This window comes from Schistocerca piceifrons, chromosome 4, assembly GCF_021461385.2.
Source record: "Schistocerca piceifrons isolate TAMUIC-IGC-003096 chromosome 4, iqSchPice1.1, whole genome shotgun sequence".
NCBI lineage: Eukaryota > Metazoa > Arthropoda > Insecta > Orthoptera > Acrididae > Schistocerca > Schistocerca piceifrons.
The window spans coordinates 75,732,369-75,752,223 of NC_060141.1; the positions used below are offsets into that span (position 1 = coordinate 75,732,369).

General features: G+C 43.9%; 1 protein-coding gene across 1 annotated transcript in view; it reads left to right on the forward strand.

The window, feature by feature from the left end:
* The window catches only part of LOC124794798 (coiled-coil domain-containing protein 43), a 37,858-nt gene extending 18,339 nt beyond the window's left edge, over window positions 1–19,519 (forward strand). The window contains exons 3-4 of the mRNA XM_047258455.1: window positions 14,117–14,286; window positions 19,191–19,519. Coding sequence (XP_047114411.1) covers window positions 14,117–14,286; window positions 19,191–19,263 — 243 coding nt within the window. The 3' untranslated portion in view covers window positions 19,264–19,519. The remainder of the gene's footprint in view (window positions 1–14,116; window positions 14,287–19,190) is intronic.
* The last annotated feature ends 336 nt before the right edge of the window (window positions 19,520–19,855 follow it).

Here is a 19,855-nt window from a genome sequence, read left to right on the forward strand (position 1 = left end):
ATCTCATCCCGATACTCCATGTGCCCCGCCTCCCATCTGCGTCAACTGCGGGGAGCACCATTCACCTTGCTCGCCTGACTGCAAAGTCTTTCAGAAAGAGCGCAAAATCATGGAATATAAGACCCTGGACCGGCAGACCTATACTGAGGCCAAAAGGAAATATGACAGACTCAATCCTGTGAGAATGACATCTTCTTATGCAGCTGCTACAACACCTGTGCTAGCCCCATCAGTTTCGAGACTTCCAGCCAGCTCGATAAGCAGTAAGACTCCTCCTGCCCCCTTGCCCGTGGGGGGGCTCTACCCAACCGGTTGCTCCTGCACCACCTACCTCAGGAGCAACCTCCTCCCCCCCGTCGGGGACGTCCGTCCCCGCTTCTCATCTGGAGAAGCGTCTAACTTCTTCAGCTACTCTCGCCCGTAAGAGTTCCCTTGGGACCCTCCCTTCCCAGGGTTCCACCAGCGGGAAGGATGACGGCCGCCAGTGGCATAAGTCCTCACCAGCGGCCGGGCGTAGGGCTTCACGATCCTCCTCTGTCCCGGAGACTGAATCGGTGAAGCCTTCCCAGCCGGTGAAACCCAAGGTTCAGCGAGAGAAGTCCAAGAAAAAGACCTCTAAGGCCAAAGAACTTGCGGTGGCACCAACCCCACCGCACCTTTCGCGCTCTGCGTCTGAGGGTGAAGTCGAGATTCTAGTGTCCGCTGAGGACCTTGATCTCGCTGGTCCCTCAGATGCCATGGATGCCTCTCGTACGGGTACTGAATCGGTGGCAGTGAGTGAACAAGTGGCGTAAATTGCCTTCCCAGTCCTTTCACGCCTTTCTCAGCCACGGACAATATCATCCTCCAGTGGAACTGCGGCGGTTTTTTCCACCATCTAGCTGAGCTCCGCCAACTTATCAGCCTTCGCCCTTTCTTCTGCATTGCTCTCCAGGAAACTTGGTTTCCAGCAATGCGAACCCCCGCCCTCCGTGGCTATCGGGGTTATTTTAAGAACCGGGCTGCTTATGAAAGGGTGTCTGGTGGCATCTGCATATATGTCCTTCACACTCTGCACAGCGAGTCTGTCCCTCTCCAGACGCCTTTAGAGGCTGTCGCTGTACGCGTGTGGACGCCACAGGCTGTTACCGTCTGCAGTCTTTACATTCCACCGGATGGTGATGTCTCGCAGCATGTCCTGGCTGCACTGGTCGCCCAATTGCCGCCACCTTTCTTGCTATTGGGCGACTTCAACGCCCATAACCCTCTGTGGGGTGGGTCAGTGGCCACAGGTCGAGGCGCCATCGTTGAGCATTTATTGTCGCAGCTCGATCTCTCGCTGTTAAATGATGGTGCCTTCACACACTTCAGTGTGGCGCATGGCACCTACTCCGCCATTGACCTTTCCATCTGTAGCCATAGCCTCTCACCGTCTGTCCAATGGAGTGTGCATGACGACCTGTGTGGTAGTGACCACTTTCCGCTCTTTTTGTCATTACCACAGCGTCACTCTTCTCATAGCCCTAGCAGATGGGCTATGAATAAGGCTGACTGGGATTTGTTCTCATCCGCTGCCTCTTTTGAGCCTCTCTCTACTGATGACATTGATGCGGTGGTTCAATCGGTCACCACTGGAATCGTTACTGCCGCCGAATCTGCCATTCCCCGTTCTTCTGGGTCCCCTCGGCGGAAGGCTGCGCCTTGGTGGTCGCCTGAGATCGCTGAAGCGATTAAAGATCGCCGGCGGGCGCTCCAGCGTCACAAGCGACATCCCTCCTTAGCCCACCTTATCGCCTTCAAACGGCTGCGTGCGCGGGCCCACCTCCTTATCCGCCAAGGCAAGAAGGAGTGCTGGGAGCGGTATGTGTCCACCATTGGCCTCCATGTCACTCCCTCGCAGGTCTGGGCCAAGATTCGATGCGTCTACGGCTATCGGACCCCTGCCAGCGTCCCTGCGCTCTCACTGAATGGAGCCGTTTGTACTGACTCCGACGTCATTGCAAATCGCTTAGCAGAGCATTTTGCTATGAGTTCCGCTTCTGCGAATTACCCCCAGGCCTTCTGCTCCATTAAAGAGCGTCTGGAACGTCGGAGCCTTTCGTTTCGCACCAACCACCCGGAATCTTACAATGCTCCATTCAGTGAGTGGGAATTTCGCAGTGCCCTAGCTGCTTGCCCTGATACCGCTCCTGGGCCAGATGGCATCCACTGTCGGATGCTGAAACACCTTTCAGTGGACTGCCAGCGGCGCCTTCTCGATCTTTACAACCGTCTTTGGGTCGAGGGGGAGTTTCCGTCGCAATGGCGGGAAGGCATTGTCATCCCCGTTTTGAAACCTGGACAGACCCCTCTGGAGGTGGACAGCTACCGTCCCATTAGCCTCACCAACGTTCTTTGTAAGTTGCTTGAACGGATGGTGAGCCGGCACTTGCATTGGGTACTGAAGTCTCGGGGCCTTCTGGCTCCGTCTCAGGGTGGGTTCCGTAAAGGCTGCTCCGCCACCGACAATCTGGTGAGCCTGGAGTCGGCCATCCGTACTGCTTTTGCCCGCCGTCAGCACCTGGTCGCTGTCTTTTTCGACATGCGGAAGGCGTACGATACGACATGGCGTCATCACATTCTTTCTACGCTTCATGGATGGGGTCTTCGGGGTCCTCTGCCGATTTTTATCCGCAATTTTTCTGTCGTGTCGTACCTTCCGCGTGCAAGTCGCGGCCTCGTATAGTTCCTCCCACGTCCAGGAGAACGGTGTGCCACAGGGCTCTGTTTTAAGTGTCTGTCTGTTTTTAATAGCCATTAACGGGCTTGCTGCGGCCGTGGGAAATTCTGTCTCCGCTTCCCTGTATGCTGACGACTTCTGCCTTTACTACAGCTCTACTGGCATTGCAGCTGTTGAACGTCAGCTACAGGGCGCTATCCGTAAGGCGCAGTCTTGGGCTGTAGCGCATGGGTTTCAGTTTTCGGCAGCCAAGACCCGCGTTATGCATTTCTGCCGGCGCCGAACAGTCCATCCTGAGCCGCGGCTTTATCTTGCCGACGAACTCCTTGCTGTGGTGGAGACCCACAGGTTTTTGGGGGTGGTTTTCGATGCCCGGTTGACTTGGCTGCCTCATATCCGGCAGCTGAAACAGACGTGTTGGTGGCATCTAAACGCTCTGAGATGCTTGAGCCACACCCGCTGGGGCGCCGACCGCTCTACCCTGTTGCGGCTCTACCAGGCGTTAATCCAGTCCCGTCTGGATTATGGGAGCCTGGCTTATGGCTCAGCATCCCCATCTGCGTTACGGGTGCTGGACCCAATTCTCCACAGCGGGATACGCCTTGCCACTCGTGCTTTCCGCACCAGCCCTGTGGACAGCGTACTAGTGGAGGTAGGTGTACCTCCACTGCGGGTACGACGCCAACAATTACTGGCTGCTTATGCTGCCCATGTTTTTAGTTTGCCTGGGCATCCAAATTACCGTGTCCTGTTCCCGCAGTCGGTCGTCCATCTGCCGGACCGTCGGCCCCGGTCGGGTTGTCCGATCGCCGTACGCGTCAAGGAGCTTCTCTGCGGGCTTGGGTTTTTCCCTGTTCCGCCTCCTTTCCAGGCGCCTCTGCGTACACCCCCGTGGTGTGTTCCTCGCCCTTGCCTTCGGCTCGACTTGGCACAGGGCTCGAAGGACTCGGTCCCTCCGGAGGCCTTCCGCCGCCGCTTTTATTCCATCCTTGCCACGTATCAGGGCTCTGGAATTGTTTACACCGACGGTTCGATGGTTGCTGGTCGTGTCGGGTATGCGCTAACTCTAGGGGACCATTCCGAACAACGGTCCTTGGCGGCTGGCTGCAGCGTTTACACTGCTGAGCTAGTCGCCATCTTTCGAGCCCTAGAGTATATCCGCTCCTGCTCAGGTGAGTCCTTCGTGATCTGTAGCGATTCCCTGAGCGGTTTACGAGCTCTCGACCAGTGTTTTCCTCGTTCTCGTCTGGTGATGGCTATCCATGAGTCCCTGCATACTCTTGCGCGTTGCGGCCGCTCTGTGGTCTTTGTGTGGACCCCCGGTCATGTCGGTATCCCGGGCAATGAACATGTTGACCGCCTGGCGAAAGAGGCCACGTGTAAACCATCTCTGGATGTTGGCCTCCCAGAGACTGATTTGCAGGCAGTCCTCCGCCGAAAAGTTTTTGCGCTTTGGGACGCTGAATGGCGCGATCGGATTACACCCAATAAACTCCGTGCCATTAAGGAGACGACGACTGTGTGGCGGTCATCCATGCGAGCCAACCGCAGGGACTCCGTCGTCCTTTGTCGGCTCCGCATTGGCCACTCCCGGCTAACACACAGTTATTTACTGCGCCGGGAGGACCCTCCTGTATGTCGCTGCGGGGCGGCTTTGACAGTGGCCCACATTCTGTTGGCCTGCCCCCTTTTAGCTGTGGTCAGGCAGACATTTGCGCTGCCTGATACGCTCCCTGCCCTTTTAACAGACAACTCCAGTATGGCTGACTTAGTTTTACGTTTTATTTGGGCAGGGGGATTTTATCATTTAATCTGAGTGTTTCTGTTTTATTTTATTGTTTTGTGTTGATTCTGGCCTTTGGCCTATGATTTTCAACTGATTTTTTTTTTTTTTTTTTTTTAATGTGTTTCTAAGTGGTTGGCTTTTCCTTTTTTATTTCTATGGTCGGCCAACCACCGTCACACTCTGTGTGGTTTTAGTTCGTTTTGTCTTGTCTTTGTCTCAGTTTCTCTTGTTCTGTATCGTCTGTGACCTCTTCTGTTCCTCGTTTTTATTCTCTGTGGGTGTTCTTTGTCTTTGGAAAAAGGGACCGATGACCATAGCAGTCTGGTCCCTTTAATCCCCCAAACCAACCAACCAAGTCGACTGACGAAAGAAATGAAAGAATAGCTGACTGGCGGGGCTGCGCAAGTGGCAATGTGGGCAGCCCTTTAAGGGGGGGGGGGGGGGGGGCATATGTATCTGCCACTGTTCCCAGTGGCCCTGTAATTGTCAGTGTCAGCAAAGAACTTGGAAGAACAGTTGTCTGAACTGGATAGTGTTTTTAAACAGGTAATGAAGCGATAAAAAAAAGTAAAACAAGGTAATGAAGTGTAGTCAATTTAAATCGGACAATGCTGAGGGAATTAAATTGGGAAATAACACAAAAATAGAATTGTTGTGCTATTTGGACTGCAAAGTAACTGGCAATGGCTGAAGTAGAGGGATGTAAAATCCAGACTGCCGTTAACAAGAAAAAGTTTTCTGAAAAAGTAGTATGGTAACTTCTCTAGATATATTATAAAGAATTAGTCACACTACTGTGAAAATGATGCCATTATCATCTAGCAGTGAATGGCAGAACAACGTGGATGCAGAACTGTTCACAGTGCATGTACTGACAATAAGCAGAAGGTATGTGATACTAGTATTAGTGAGAAGACTGGTAAACAAAGCACCACTAGTGATTAGAAGGCTGAAGTCTTTTAAAGCTAAGAAAGACATGAAAACAATCTTCTTGAACAAGATTCAGGAATTCCTTGTGGATGACTACAGATGATTTCGATATACTTCTACACATGGTTGGCGGAACATACAGTGAGCTACTGAACTTCGAAGTCTCGTAATAAAAATGTCCAATAATGAAAAGATAATTGCTTCTTCATTAGGCTGTGATATGAGGCTTAAAATGCAAAACAATCAAATACATTTAGCCAATAGTTTCCCTTCAATCATTTGAGGACAGTTGCGTAGCAAAATATGTGGTTTTTATTTTTTTATGCTTAAAGTAAAATGTTTTCTGAAGAACTACTTCTACTGCATCAACATATGCAGCTTTGCTTTGTTTACATATCATATGTTTTTCAGTAGCTCAGCAAATGACAGAACTTTCAGTTTTTTTTTTTTTAAATCAAACTTAGAACTTAGATGTGGACACAATTCTTCACATGGCACAGTGAAAAAGTGTGCTGCAGTGTGTCCACAATAACGAATTTTTGCAGTGGGTCTTAACAGTGCATGTGGGTGTATAATGTGTTTCACAACAGGAGTGTTGTTATGGCCTACAATCTGCATAATGATTGTGTGTTTGTGTGTCCCCTCCATCAGCCTCCAATATCTCTATATCTCTCTCTCTCTGCATATGAAAGATTTGCATACAGTAATTATATTGGTTGCAAACATGTCACAGTGTGTTCTTAGTATTGCAATGAGATGCCACTCAAATGCTAATTCAGTGTGGAACACACAACTTTCATGACTGCAGATAACTTTCCTGGTGTGCAGTACTTATATCGTATAATTGATACAAAACAGACAAATTACCCTCTGGCTTCTGTCCTCGGTTCTTTGGCCAATGTTTGTTTGATAATATTTCTGATGTTTTTCCTGCATGAGTGGCTATCATTGTCAAAACTTCACCCTCCATTGTTGGTGGCAGACTTGAGTCAAGATTGTGGCCTGGAATTATATGTGCTTGAAGCGCCGTCAGAGTGCGTTTCCGTGGTCATCACCACTGTGGTTCTTCCCTTGCTAGCTGCAACAATTGCTTGCTGCAGCACTGGAATCCACGATCTATTCACCATGAGACTTTCTTCATTTTTGTGGATTCTTGTAGCTTCCCTGAACAAGTGGGGCGGTAGCTCTTCTCCTCAGCGAGAACTGTCATGACAGTGAATTTCAGCATGTGGTTAGTCTCTCACATCGTGTACTCTGCCACGGTAGATTTCTACACCTGTTGCAAGTTGCAATGTTACATTCAGTGATCCTGGTGTTGATTGATTGTCTAGCCATTCCAACATGTACTTTTACACATGTACACAGTATGCAGTATATTCCTGACATTGCAAGTGCATCCCTTTTCTCCTATACCGAGCTGAGACACTTTTTGATCTTCTTTGTTGGTTCACAAATAATCTTTACATTGTGTTTGCACAATATATGACCAATTCTGTCCATCACTATGGGAATGTGTGGCTGATAGGCAATAGTTGACATTTCTTTTTCCAATGTCTCTCTTTGTTGAGTGTTTGATTCTGTGACATTTCTTATGTAACTGGTGGAGTACACAGTATTCCTCAGAATGCTTTCTAGGTGTTTCATCTCGCATTTGAAGGGCTGCAGCTCACATATTTGTCTTGTGTTCAGTGTGAACACATTAATAATCTCTCTTTTTCTGGCTCCGTGGTGATTTGACAGTTCATACAAGTATCGGTTTGTGTGTGTTGGATTTTGATATACTCCGTGTCCCAGGTTTTCACTATCCCTTGGAATCATTATATCTAGAAAGTGTAGCAGTTGGTCTTTCTCTGTTTCCACGCACAACATGCTGAAAACTTAAGCATAGATCTGACACAACAGATCACACAAATTATGAATCAGTTAATTATGGCATCCTTTCTCTCAGCAGACCTACAGAGAAACCTGTGAAATACACAAGCACTACCACCTCAGCTGGATTACCAAACATCCATAAGGATAGTGTGGCACAAAGATTGTAAGTGCTCTTGGCTCCCCAACAAACGGATGGAAAAAAAAATTGCAGCACCAAAAAATAATTAGAGTAATGAAATTTTGGGAATACATTTCTCTAGGTAACATAAATAAGTGATTAACATTGCTTGAGAAGTCTTTGCAAATGTGAAATTCTGGTACATTAATAACTGGTGTAACCACCAGAATGTTGATCACAAGCTTGAAAACATGAATGCACCATGTTGCACGGGTGCTGGATATCAGTTTGTGGGGTGGAGTTCCATGCCTGTTACACTTGGTCAGTCAGTACAGACACAGTTAATGCTGGTTGTGGATGAAGCTGTAGTTGTCCAATGACGTCCCACATATGCTCGACTGGAGACAGATCTGGTGATTGAGCAGACCAAGCCGACATGTTGACACACTGTAGACCATGTTAGGTTACAATAGTGATATGTGGACGAGTGTTATCTTGTTGGAAAACGTGCCCTTGTGTGCTGTTCATGAATGGAAGCACAACAGGTCGAATCACCAGATTGAAGTACAAATTTGCTGTTGGGGTGCATAAGATAACCACGAGAGTGTTTCTGCTGTCATACAGAATCACACCCCAGACTCAGTCTCGATATATGAGGTGCATTCAAGTTCTAAGGCCTCCGATTTTTGTTCTAATTAACTACTCACTCGAAATCGATGAAACTGGCGTTACTTCTCGACGTAATCGCCCTGCAGACGTACACATTTTTCACAACGCTGACGCCATGATTCCATGGCAGCGGCGAAGGCTTCTTTAGGAGTCTGTTTTGACCACTGGAAAATCGCTGAGGCAATAGCAGCACGGCTGGTGAATGTGCGGCCACAGAGAGTGTCTTTCATTGTTGGAAAAAGCCAAAAGTCACTAGGAGCCAGGTGAGGTGAGTAGGGAGCATGAGGAATCACTTCAAAGTTGTTATCACGAAGAAACTGTTGCGTAACGTTAGCTTGATGTGCGGGTGCGTTGTCTTGGTGAAACAGCACACGCGCAGCCCTTCCTGGACGTTTTTGTTGCAGTGCAGGAAGGAATTTGTTCTTCAAAACATTTTCGTAGGATGCACCTTTTACCATAGTGCCCTTTGGAACGCAATGGGTAAGGATTACGCCCTCGCTGTCCCAGAACATGGACACCCTCATTTTTTCAGCACTGGCAGTTACCCGAAATTTTTTTGGTGGCGGTGAATCTGTGTGCTTCCATTGAGCTGACTGGCGCTTTGTTTCTGGATTGAAAAATGGCATCCACGTCTCATCCATTGTCACAACCGACGTAAAGAAAGTCCCATTCGTGCTGTCATTGCGTGTCAACATTGCTCGGCAACATGCCACACGGGCAGCCATGTGGTCGTCCGTCAGCATTCGTGGCACCCACCTGGATGACACTTTTCGCATTTTCAGGTTGTCATGCAGGATTGTGTGCACAGAACACACAGAAATGCCAACTCTGGAGGCGATCTGTTCAACAGCCATTCGCCGATCCCCCAAAACAATTCTCTCCACTTTCTCGATCGTGTTGTCAGACCGGCTCGTGCGAGCCCGAAGTTGTTTCGATTTGATCTCACACGATGTTCTGCCTTCATTAAACTGTCGCACCCACTTTCGACACATCCAAAACTCCGTCACCACATGTCTCCTTCAACTGTCGATGAATTTCAATTAGTTTCACACCACGCAAATTCAGAAAACGAATGATTGCACGCTGTTCAAGTAAGGAAAACGTCGCCATTTTAAGTATTTAAAACAGTTCTCATTCTCGCCGCTGGCAGTAAAATTCCATCTGCTGTACGGTGCTGCCATCTCTGGGACGTATTGACAATGAACGCGGCCTCATTTTAAAACAATGCACACGTTTCTATCTCTTTCCAGTCTGGAGAAAAAAATCGGAGGCCTTAGAACTCGAATGCACCTCGTAGATCCAATGTGTCTAGTGTGCAAAGAAGTTGGTTGCAGGTCCTCGACTGGCCTCCTCCTAACCGACAAATGGCCATTGCTGGCACTGAGGTAGAACCAGCTTTCATCGGAAAACACAACAGACCTCCATCCTGCCCTCCAATGAGCTCTCACTTGACACCACTGAAGTTGCAAATGGCAGTGGTCAGTGGAATGCACTTTACAGGGCATCTGGCTCAGAGCTGTCCTTGAAGTAACTGATTAGTAATAGTTGGTTGTGTCTCTGTGGTGCTAACTGCTGCTCAAATTCCTACTGCAGATGCAATACAGTGCACCATAGCCGTGCACTGAACACGATTGTCTTCCTCTCAGTAGTGTCACACGGCCGTCCAAAGCCTGCTCGTCTTGCAGACGTACATTCTCGTGGCCTCTGCTGCCGGGAATCGTGTACAGTGGCTACATTGTCGCCAAGTCTCTTTCCTGTATCACAGAAGGAACATCCGGCTTCTCGTAGCCCTATTACACGACATCATTCAAACTCCGTGAGGTGTCGATAATGTCTTTGTGACTGTAAAGGTAACTAATGCTTACAACTGTTACAGCCTATATTTAAAGCACTAGCCACTCTTGTGCGACTGGTGCAAAATTTGAATAGACATTTTCAGATGTAGAAAGATACCTGCTAGTTTTCCTCTGTCACACAACTAGTCACCCTCTCGTTCATGTTCGAGCTAGTGAATCACTTGGCCTGACAGCTTCAGCCACACGCGAAAGAGACTGACACGTACATAAAGGACTCCGGGACATTCGTTGTGAATCCAAAGAAACTAAAAATTGAACCGAACAGTTTCCTGATCAGCTTTAATGTTGTTTCTTTGTTTGCTAAAGTGCCACTCATTGATTCTGTAGAGTGTATTGATTCCAATTTCCCACAAGACATCACCAAATTCCTCCATACTTGTCCCATTGTGAGCAATTTCGTGTGGTTTGGCAACTTCTACGAGCAGCCGGAGAGTGTCACCATCGATGGTCCTCGTAGTCTAATGGTAGCCTGCTTGTACGTAGAACATTTCAGAGCACGGGCACTGGACTTACCATCTTATAAATGTAAGGTGTGCTGTAAAAAAGTTTGATCCGTGCATTGTGTGGAGCCATGGCAAGGAACAGCTCAGTGACTTCTGGGACACATGAAAAGTACACAGGTAGAAAAGTACCAGCAGGTACCCTTTCTAGATGTGCTGGTAACAATGGATAGTTAAAACCTGGGACACAGCGTTTATTGAAAACTGACACATACTGTCAAATTACCACCTAAGACGCGATTAAAACACCCGTAATATGCATCAGATGAACATTGAACTGCAGCACCTCAGACATGAGATGCAACATGTAGAAATCATTCTGAGGGGTAATGGGTACTCTACCAGTTACATAAGATGTGTCACGGAATAACACTTGACGATGACACATCGGAAGAAATGTCTGGTATGGCCTTTCTGCCATAATATCCCAGAGTGACAGACAACTGGCTGTATATTGTGCAGACTTGACATAGAGACTATTTATAAGCCAACAAAGATGATCAAAGAGTGTCACAGCTCAACAAAGGAGAAAAGATATTCCACTTGCAAAGTCAGGAATATACCACATTGCATGTACATGTCGAAAAGTATATATTGTAACTGCTGGATGATCGGTCAATATCTGGATCACTGAACATAAGCGATACTGCAGTTTGGGCCAGGTGGAGCAATCGGCCATGATGGAACACGCGCTGTGTGAGACTGGCCACAAATAATATTTCCCAACATGGAATTTCTTGCTGTGGAGAAGAGCTACCATTCTTGCATTTTCAGGGAAGTCTCAGAAATCCACAAACATGAGAACAGCTTCAACAAGAAAGGGGAAAGTCTCAAAGTGAACGGGTCCAGGATTCCTGTGTTGCAACAAACAGCTGTTGCAGGCAGCAAGGGTAATGACCATGGGAAAGCCCTTGGACTTAGGTGCACTGGGTACACGTAATCTGTGACCGCAAGCTTGACATCCGCCCCAGCAATGGAGGGTGAAGCTTTGATAATGCCAGCCAATTGTGCTGACAAAAAGTCAGAAAAATCACCATACAAACATTGGATGAAGAACTCAAGACAGAAGCAAACAGGCAGTTTATCGATGAGTGGCCGCAAAAGCCTTAAATAATGGAAAATCCAGGATGGAATGCAACAAGTGCTGCTGCAGTTGCCTGAGACTGCAGTCATGTGTGAGTTGCATTTGCATGAGTGTAATTGTGTGTGTTGTCTCTTTTTGATGAAGGCCTTCCTGGCTGAAAGCTTTATTTGTGACAGTCCTTTTGTTGTACCTATTTGCAACTCAGCACCTCCACTATGTAATGAGTAGCAACTTTCCTTTTCAAACATTGTCACAAAAGACTTAACAATTTTGTTGTATGAAAGTGATGAGTTCAGTTATCTAACATTTTTCCGTGGATGTTATTCATTACTTTACACAGTAGTTTGCAAACAAAATTGCTGCTATGCCACAGAAGTCATCTAGCTATAGATACTTAATTCTATCCGTGCCAAGCTGGGTAGTGTCGCTTATCTTATATAATTTAAGTGTCTAGCATAATTTAAATGTTTAAAAGTCTATTTTAAAAGCATTTGCCAAAGGCTCATCATTATAAGGAGGTAAAATATGGATGTAAACAGAACAAACAAGAAAAGAATAGAAGCTTTTAAAATTTGGTGCTACATGAAGTAGATCAGATCAGGTAACTAATGAAGAGCTAATGAATCAAATTGGGAGAAAAAAAAATATGGCTCATCTTGACTAAAAGAAGGCATAGGTTGAGAGGGATGATTAATTTGGTAATGAAGGGCCCTAGGCTTTACTATAATGCGCAAGCTCAAGTGGGTGTATGTTACAGTAGTTGTGCGGGATGAAGCAGCTTGCACAGACTAGACTAGTATAGTGTGTGTCATCGAACTGGTATGTGAAGACCCACAGCATCTACATCTACATTTGTACTCCGCAAGCCACCCAACAGTGTGTGGCGGAGGGCACTTTACGTGCCACTGTTATTACCTCCCTTTCCTGTTCGTCGCGTATGGTTCGCGGGAAGAACGACTGCCTGAAACCCTCTGTGTGCGCTCGAATCTCTAATTTTACATTCGTGATCTCCTCGGGAGGTATAAGTAGGGGGAAGCAATATATTCGATGCCTCATCCAGAAACTCACCCCCTCGAAACCTGGCCAGCAAGCTACACCGCGATGCAGATCGCCTCTCTTGCAGAGTCTGCCACACGAGTTTGCTGAACATCTCCGTAACGCTCTCATGCGTACCAAATAACCCTGTGACAAAACTCGCTGCTCTTCTTTGGATCTTCTCTATCTCCTCCGTCAACTCGACCTGGTCCGGATCCCACACTGATGAGCAATACTCAAGGATAGGTCGAACGAGTGTTATGTAAGCCACCTCCTTTGTTGATGGACTACATTTTCTAATCTCAACCTGGCACCGGCCTTACCAACAATTAATTTTATATAATCATTCCACTTCAAATTGTTACGTACGCATACTCCCAGATATTTTACAGAAGTAACTGCTACCAGTGTTTGTTCCGCTATCATATAATCATACAATAAAGGATCCTTCTTTCTATGTATTCGCAATACATTACATTTGTCAATGTTAAGGGTCACTTGCCACTCCCTGCACCAAGTGCCTATCCGCTGCAGATCTTCCTGCATTTCGCTGCAATTTTCTAATGCTGCAACTTCTCTGTATACCACAGCATCATCCGCGAAAAGCCGCATGGAACTTCCGACACTATCTACTAGGTCATTTATGTATATGTGAAAAGCAATGGTCTTATAACACTCCCCTGTGGTACGCCAGAGGTTACTTTAACGTCTGTAGACGTCTCTCCATTGAGAACAACATGCTGTGTTGTTTGCTAAAAACTCTTCAATCCAGCCACACATCTGGTCTGATATTCCGTAGGCTCTTACTTTGTTTATCAGGTGACAGTGCAGAACTGTATCGAACGCCTTCCAGAAGTCAAGGAAAATGGCATCTACCTGGGAGCCTGTATCTAATATTTTCTGGGCCTCATGAACAAATGAAGTGAGTTGGGTCTCTCTCAATCGCTGTTTCCGGAATCCATGTTGATTCCTACAGAGTAGATTCTGGGTTTCCAGAAATGACATGATACACGAGCAAAAAACGTGTTCTAAAATTCTACAACAGATCGATGTCAGATATAAGCCTATAGTTTTGCGCATCTGCTCGACTCGGTGCCGTTATCTGAATTTATGCAAGTAACATTGGTATATAGTGTGGTGACAGTTTTTTTGACAGTACATTTGAATAATTTGCTTCAGTGTCATGATGGAAGAACTCAATTGATTTATTTTAATAAATGTGTAATTTTCTTCCTCCAAGCAAGTGGTATCAGTAAATACTCTATTTTAAAGTTGATCACACTGTATATATTTGTGTTCGAAACATGTGAAATGATTTTCCCATTACAATTTATTGTGTTATGATAGTTTGTTTTGTTGGCATGGACTGATAGTTGTATTTGACTTGTAGAAATCATACCAAGAAACTTGTATATTACTACAACATGCTACTACATTAACTGACTTTGTGAAAGTTCTTGATATCTATTTTCATTGGCTCAGCAAAGAATTTTTCACCATATTAAAGTAATGATTTTAAGTAAACCATTTTCTGATTTTAAGTAAACCGTTTTCTCCAATATTAGATGTCGGACCAAGACGATGATGAGGATGATGGTGACAGAGGTGCTGAAGCGAAGGAGAATGGACTTGTAAAGAACACTAATGCCTCAGTCGTCCAGCAGGCTGAGAAAGAAAAAAGAGAAAAAGCAAAACTGGAAAGTCAGAAAAAGAAGGAAAAAGATAGAGAAGACAGGTAAGTTTGTTTGGTCCCTTTAATATGTATTGAATGAATGTATGTAGCATTTTCAGAGTGCAGATCTGAATTCACTTGTTGTCAATGGTTTCTTCAAGTAGAACAGTTGATACTTTTAAATGCCAGATTTGGTTATAATGTAAACCACAATATCAAGTAAAATGTGTGCGAGAATAATTCACCTTGTATCCCACTGTTTTCAATTTTTGGGTCGTTATTGAACAATTATCAGAGTAAAATGCTTATTGTAAACAGGAAGTATGTATTTTGCAGTGCACCATCTGTAGCAAAAGGATTGAAACAAAATTACACTGAATACGGTTATAAAAACGGAGAAACAATTTCAGTGAAGGAGTGAGAGTATATACGAAGCTCAAGTGAAGGTTAAAATTGATGTTTGTACTCTTATCAGTGTATTCCCAAAATTGAGCTGAGCTGTCATAATTGTTTCTGAATATAAATAATTTAGGAGCAAAGGACACCACCCACTGAATGGCAGAACTGTTGATTGTTGACAGGCACTCACAAAAGAGAAAAAACTTGCTAGTGTTCGGAATCGGTCCTTTCTCCAGCTAGAGCACAAATTAAGACGAAGCACACATGGGATTGTGCCTGTACACAGTGCTGTCTGGACACATGTTGAGTGATTGCAGTTTGGGAGGTGGCCTCTGTGGGTTGGGGGTTGTGTCCAGATGGATGGTTAGTGGGAGGGAGGCAGGAAGCAGGGAGAGGGGTTGGAGATGGGTAGCTAGTGGCTGAGAGGGAGGCATGTGGTTTGCTGGATAGGAATGCAGGAGGGAGAGACATGAGAGGTGTTTTATGGATTCTGCCAAGACATAAACAGATCAGTCTTATCATGTAAAAAAATCTTTACATGTAAGAGGACATTATAAATAAATAGTCTTAATAGAGATGTAATTCAGAAGTTACAATACCAGAGAAGGAAAATTGCTACTCACCATATAGTGGAGATGCTGAGTCGCAATAGGCACAATAAAAAGATTCACACAATCATAGCTTTCAGCCATTAAGGCCCTTGTCAGCAGTAGACACACATACGCACACACTCACGCAAACGCAACCTACACACACTGCTGCAGTCTCATAGAGCTGAAACTACCAGTTTCAGCTCTCAGAGACTGCAGGTGTGTGTGTGTGTTACGGTCGCAGGTTCGAATCCTGCCTTGGGCATGGATGTGTGTGATGTCCTTAGGTTAGTTAGGTTTAAGTAGTTCTAAGTTCTAGGGGACTGATGACCACAGTAGTTAAGTCCCATAGTGCTCAGAGCCATTTTGTGTGTGTGTGTGTGTGTGTGTGTGTGTGTGTGTGTGTGTGTGTGTACTGCTGACAAAGGCCTTAATGGCCGAAAGCTATGATTGTGTCAATCTTTTTATTGTGCCTATTGCGACTCAGCATCTCCGCTATATGGTGAGTTGCAACTTTCCTTCTCTGGTATTGTTACATTCCATCCTGGGTTTTCCATTGTTTAATTCAGAAGTTAATTATTTAATAAGTGTTAACACGCCAAGAGTGGGTAAAATGCCCCATTTGGCAGCTTTTTCACTTATTTGTAATATATTTGAACCACTGTTGATGGCAGGATGACAAGAGTGTAATAATGGTACTTATAATTGCAAAATTTTTGACATATCGAATTTGGAATATTATATAAATGTGAAATTTTCGTTAGAGAAGGAGAAAAGAAAAGAAAGACCTCAGTAAATGTCACAAAGGGAGAAACCTTGTACATATGGTAAGTTAAAAGTCCCAATTTTCTGAACTGAATTGAGTGGTGGTGGAAGTGGGAGGAATGAACTAAGTAGTTTAATGAATCTCTAGATGTTACTTTGATTCTTCATAACAGAACACTAAGTTTGTAATACAGAATTTTTTTAGAAGTTCATCAGTTCTTGATTATTGCAATTTTTATACCAATTTGAAGGACAGAATGTAAGCAAGAAGACATTATCATGGAAAGGAATGTAATTTATAGTTGTAATAATCGTAATTGTGATTTGTTTAGTTCCATAGTTGAAAAAACATCTTTTCCACAAATATGTCGATCGAAATATTGTAGCAATTTTGCAGACTCATTATGGAGATGTGGAAACTGTACCTAAGGAAAGCAGTGTAGACATCCAGGACAGTTTTAACATAAAATGATTTGTTATTAAAATGGGAATTACCTTTCATCTATTTTTTTTTTTATTTAAGAAAATTGTAGCAAAGTAGCCACATACACTTACTGCTTAACATTTTACATTCACATTTTTGCATATTCATTTATAGATTTCAGTTCTATGTGATATTGTTCACAGGGTTTGTTAAACAGTTCGCATACACGTGTTTTGGGTGGTTGTGATAGTTTTTATTTTTGCAAATTAGATAATGAAAGCCATGAATAGATAATCTAGTTGAGACCTGTTGCAGTTCAAAGTTTGATGCTGTCAATGAGTGGTTCATCATTGCTTTGGTGCCATAGAACTCCACCCATACTTTTTCTCGTTTATCCTCCATAATCTTCAGTTGATGTGGTGTATGGCATCGTATATCGAAATTTGATGTCTTCAATTAGGAATGTCTCTCTCGCTATCAGGTACACTAGTCTAGATCTTGTTGTCTTTGAGAGAGACCTTGTGCCCGTTTTAGATAAGTTGATTTTACCTTTTCTACTGTTTCTAGATTTTTTTCTTTCAGATGGCCCCCCATATAACCTCCAACCCACAGGCCAGGATTGGCAAGATTTTTGCGTTGAATAATTTCGTGGCAGTTTCTAGACTGAGTAGGTTGATGTTTTTGATGTCCTGTATTGCTATTATTGCTTGGGCTGCACGTTCTGTTATGTTTTGTGAAGCATTTGGCTGTTGGTTGCAGTGTCACTCCTAGGATTTGAAGTCTGATGAGATTTTTATTTTTTGTCCTGATGTTGATTTCCGCATTCTTGGGTGTTTTGCCTCCTTTTCTGAAAATCACCATTTCGGTCTTTGTTATGTTTATGTGTAGTTTTTCACTGCACCATTTATCTATTTTCTCAATGATTTTCTGCAGCTTCTGTATATCTGTTGGTCCTATGGCTATGTCGTCAGCGTATGCATATATGTATACATCTTCATTTTCTCCAATTTGCATTACTTCTTCAGTGGCAAGAACGTACAGCAAAGAGCTCATTGGGTCACTCTGTAAGACTCCGTTTGATTGCGAAATGAGGTTTGAAAAAGAGAGGTTGTCTGATATTGTGATGTATTCGAGGAGTGACTTGATTATTCTTGCCCATACCCTCATCTTCTCCCATTGTGTTTTCCAGTTTTCGGAATAAGAGATCTCTTTCCAGCAGGTCAAAGGCTTTGGTAAAGTCTATGAACACTGTGTAGAACATTTCTTTCATGGTGCTTCGTTGATGTTGTTTAGAAGAAGCCTGACTGCTGTAAGTTTTGATCTTCCAGATCTGAAGCCCTTTTGTGGTTCTAGGAGGTGACTGTCCACGCAGGCTTTGATTTTTTGTGTAATTATCTTTGAAAACATCTTGAACTGAGTATTGTCTAGGGCTATACCTCTGTACTTTTTTGTGTCTGTTGAGTATCCTTTACCTTTGTAGAGAAATTTTATTGTCGAGTGTCTCCATTGGGTCAGAATTCTTCTAAGCACCAGGCATTTGTTGAATAGTTTGATCCATATATGTTGGAGAGCCTCTCTTGCATCTCGATGTCAGTCAATTACACGTACACATGCACAGGAGCACTTTCAACCTCCTCTTTTCTTTAATGATAGTGGGCTTAGTGAACAGGACTGTGTTAGTTAGAATGTACCCATTCTATAACGAGATTTTTTTAAACTGTGTCCCTGTTTTACTGCACCCAGTTCAAATCAGAAAGAAGTTGTTTCTCGTCTTGCAGTATCTTACTGTGGGCAGTTTGCAGTCATGTCCACTTAAAATGAGAGATAGGCCATCCATTCCAGATATTCTAATTTTCATTCCTGCAATCCCATTTTCTTCATAATTACAAAAGTGAGTTTTAACCTTGATTTTTAACCTATGTATAATGCAATAATGTATTGTCTCCAAACTGTTTGTTCAGCTCCATTGAAAACTATTGTAGCTGACAGTGGAATAATGTGTACTACTTCAGAGATTATACTTTTCCTACCACCAGTTTCGTGTCTAGTATGCCTGCAAATTTAGCACAAAGTGCTTCTTGATGTATCGATCGCTTCTGTTGACTGTTGTAATTTTTTGCTCTTTCATTGTCAACTAAATCCTTAAATTCTTTCTGTATGACATTATAATATTGTTACATAGCAAATTAGCAGTACCGGTCACTTATGCGACTGCGTAATAGATGTTGTCATTTCCATTCATTTGTAAAGGCTTGTGATGATAGATTGCCAGACTGCCTCTTTTTGTGCAAACATCCACTGGACATGTGAATGTCCTTCATACCATGAACAAATAGTGAAAGGTAAACATGGCTGACACTACTATTCCCTTGAACTGAAGAGAGTTGTGCCAATCAAAAAAGGAACTGTGCAATACTAAATGGAACCACACTGTACCGAGTACTTCCGGGAAGGAACAAGCAAAGCAAGACAATCTCAGTCGTGGCCCACACACGGTGTGGCAGCCCTGATTTAGTGGGTTGAGATTAATTTCTACTTAGTGACAAATAAAAGTACTTGTATCACACTCCTGTTTTCTTTTTCTCACATTCTGCAGCATCCTCTCAAAAATACTATGTATGCAGCTTGAATGGTTGCTAAACGAGCATAATGGCACTTCCCAATCTTTCTGAGTTACAGTAAACAAAGCAAGTTTAACACAAAACTTTAGGGATTTTCTTTAAAAAGTATTTCTTTCGGCCTTATTTGTACACACATGTGCATTAAAACATGTTTTTTTTTTCCTTCAGAGAGAAGCAGAAACAAATTCAACAAGAAAAAAAGGAGAAACGCAAAACACAGAAGGGGGAGAGACGAAGATAGCAAGATCTCTCAAACATCAAATTACATTGTATGTGTTGTGCTGTGTTAATTTATTGCCATTGGATCAGTTATGTTGATTGTAGTACCTACAGTATCCTTAATCAGCTGTTTTATCTCAGCTGCCTTTTAGGATGTCCACATTAGTATTAGTGAGGGCACAGCTTGGGGTATTACAATGCCATGAGTGGCTGCCACAAATGGACAATGTCTCTGCAGTAGACATTTGAGTGAAATAAAATTGACTTTATAAAGTGCATCAGTTTTGTTACCTTTTTTTTTTCTCCTTGTTGTAGTAAGACCTTTTCCGTATCAGACATTGTTATATTGTAATTTCCTGTAATGGATTTCAATACTTGTGAGAAGCATTTTCTGTGTTACATATTTTTTAATAATAATAATATTTTTATTACTGTTGTTGACTTTTATCGCCATTGTTGCTAATTATTACTGCTAGAATCTCCATCACTTGTCTTTCTTATAATTTCTCGTGTTGGAAGAATTGAGAGTAATTAGAAAAGTAAAAGTGTCTTGATGTCAGGATTATGGGGATCATGCATGGTAATCCTTTCATAAAATTAAGTTGTATGTTAAT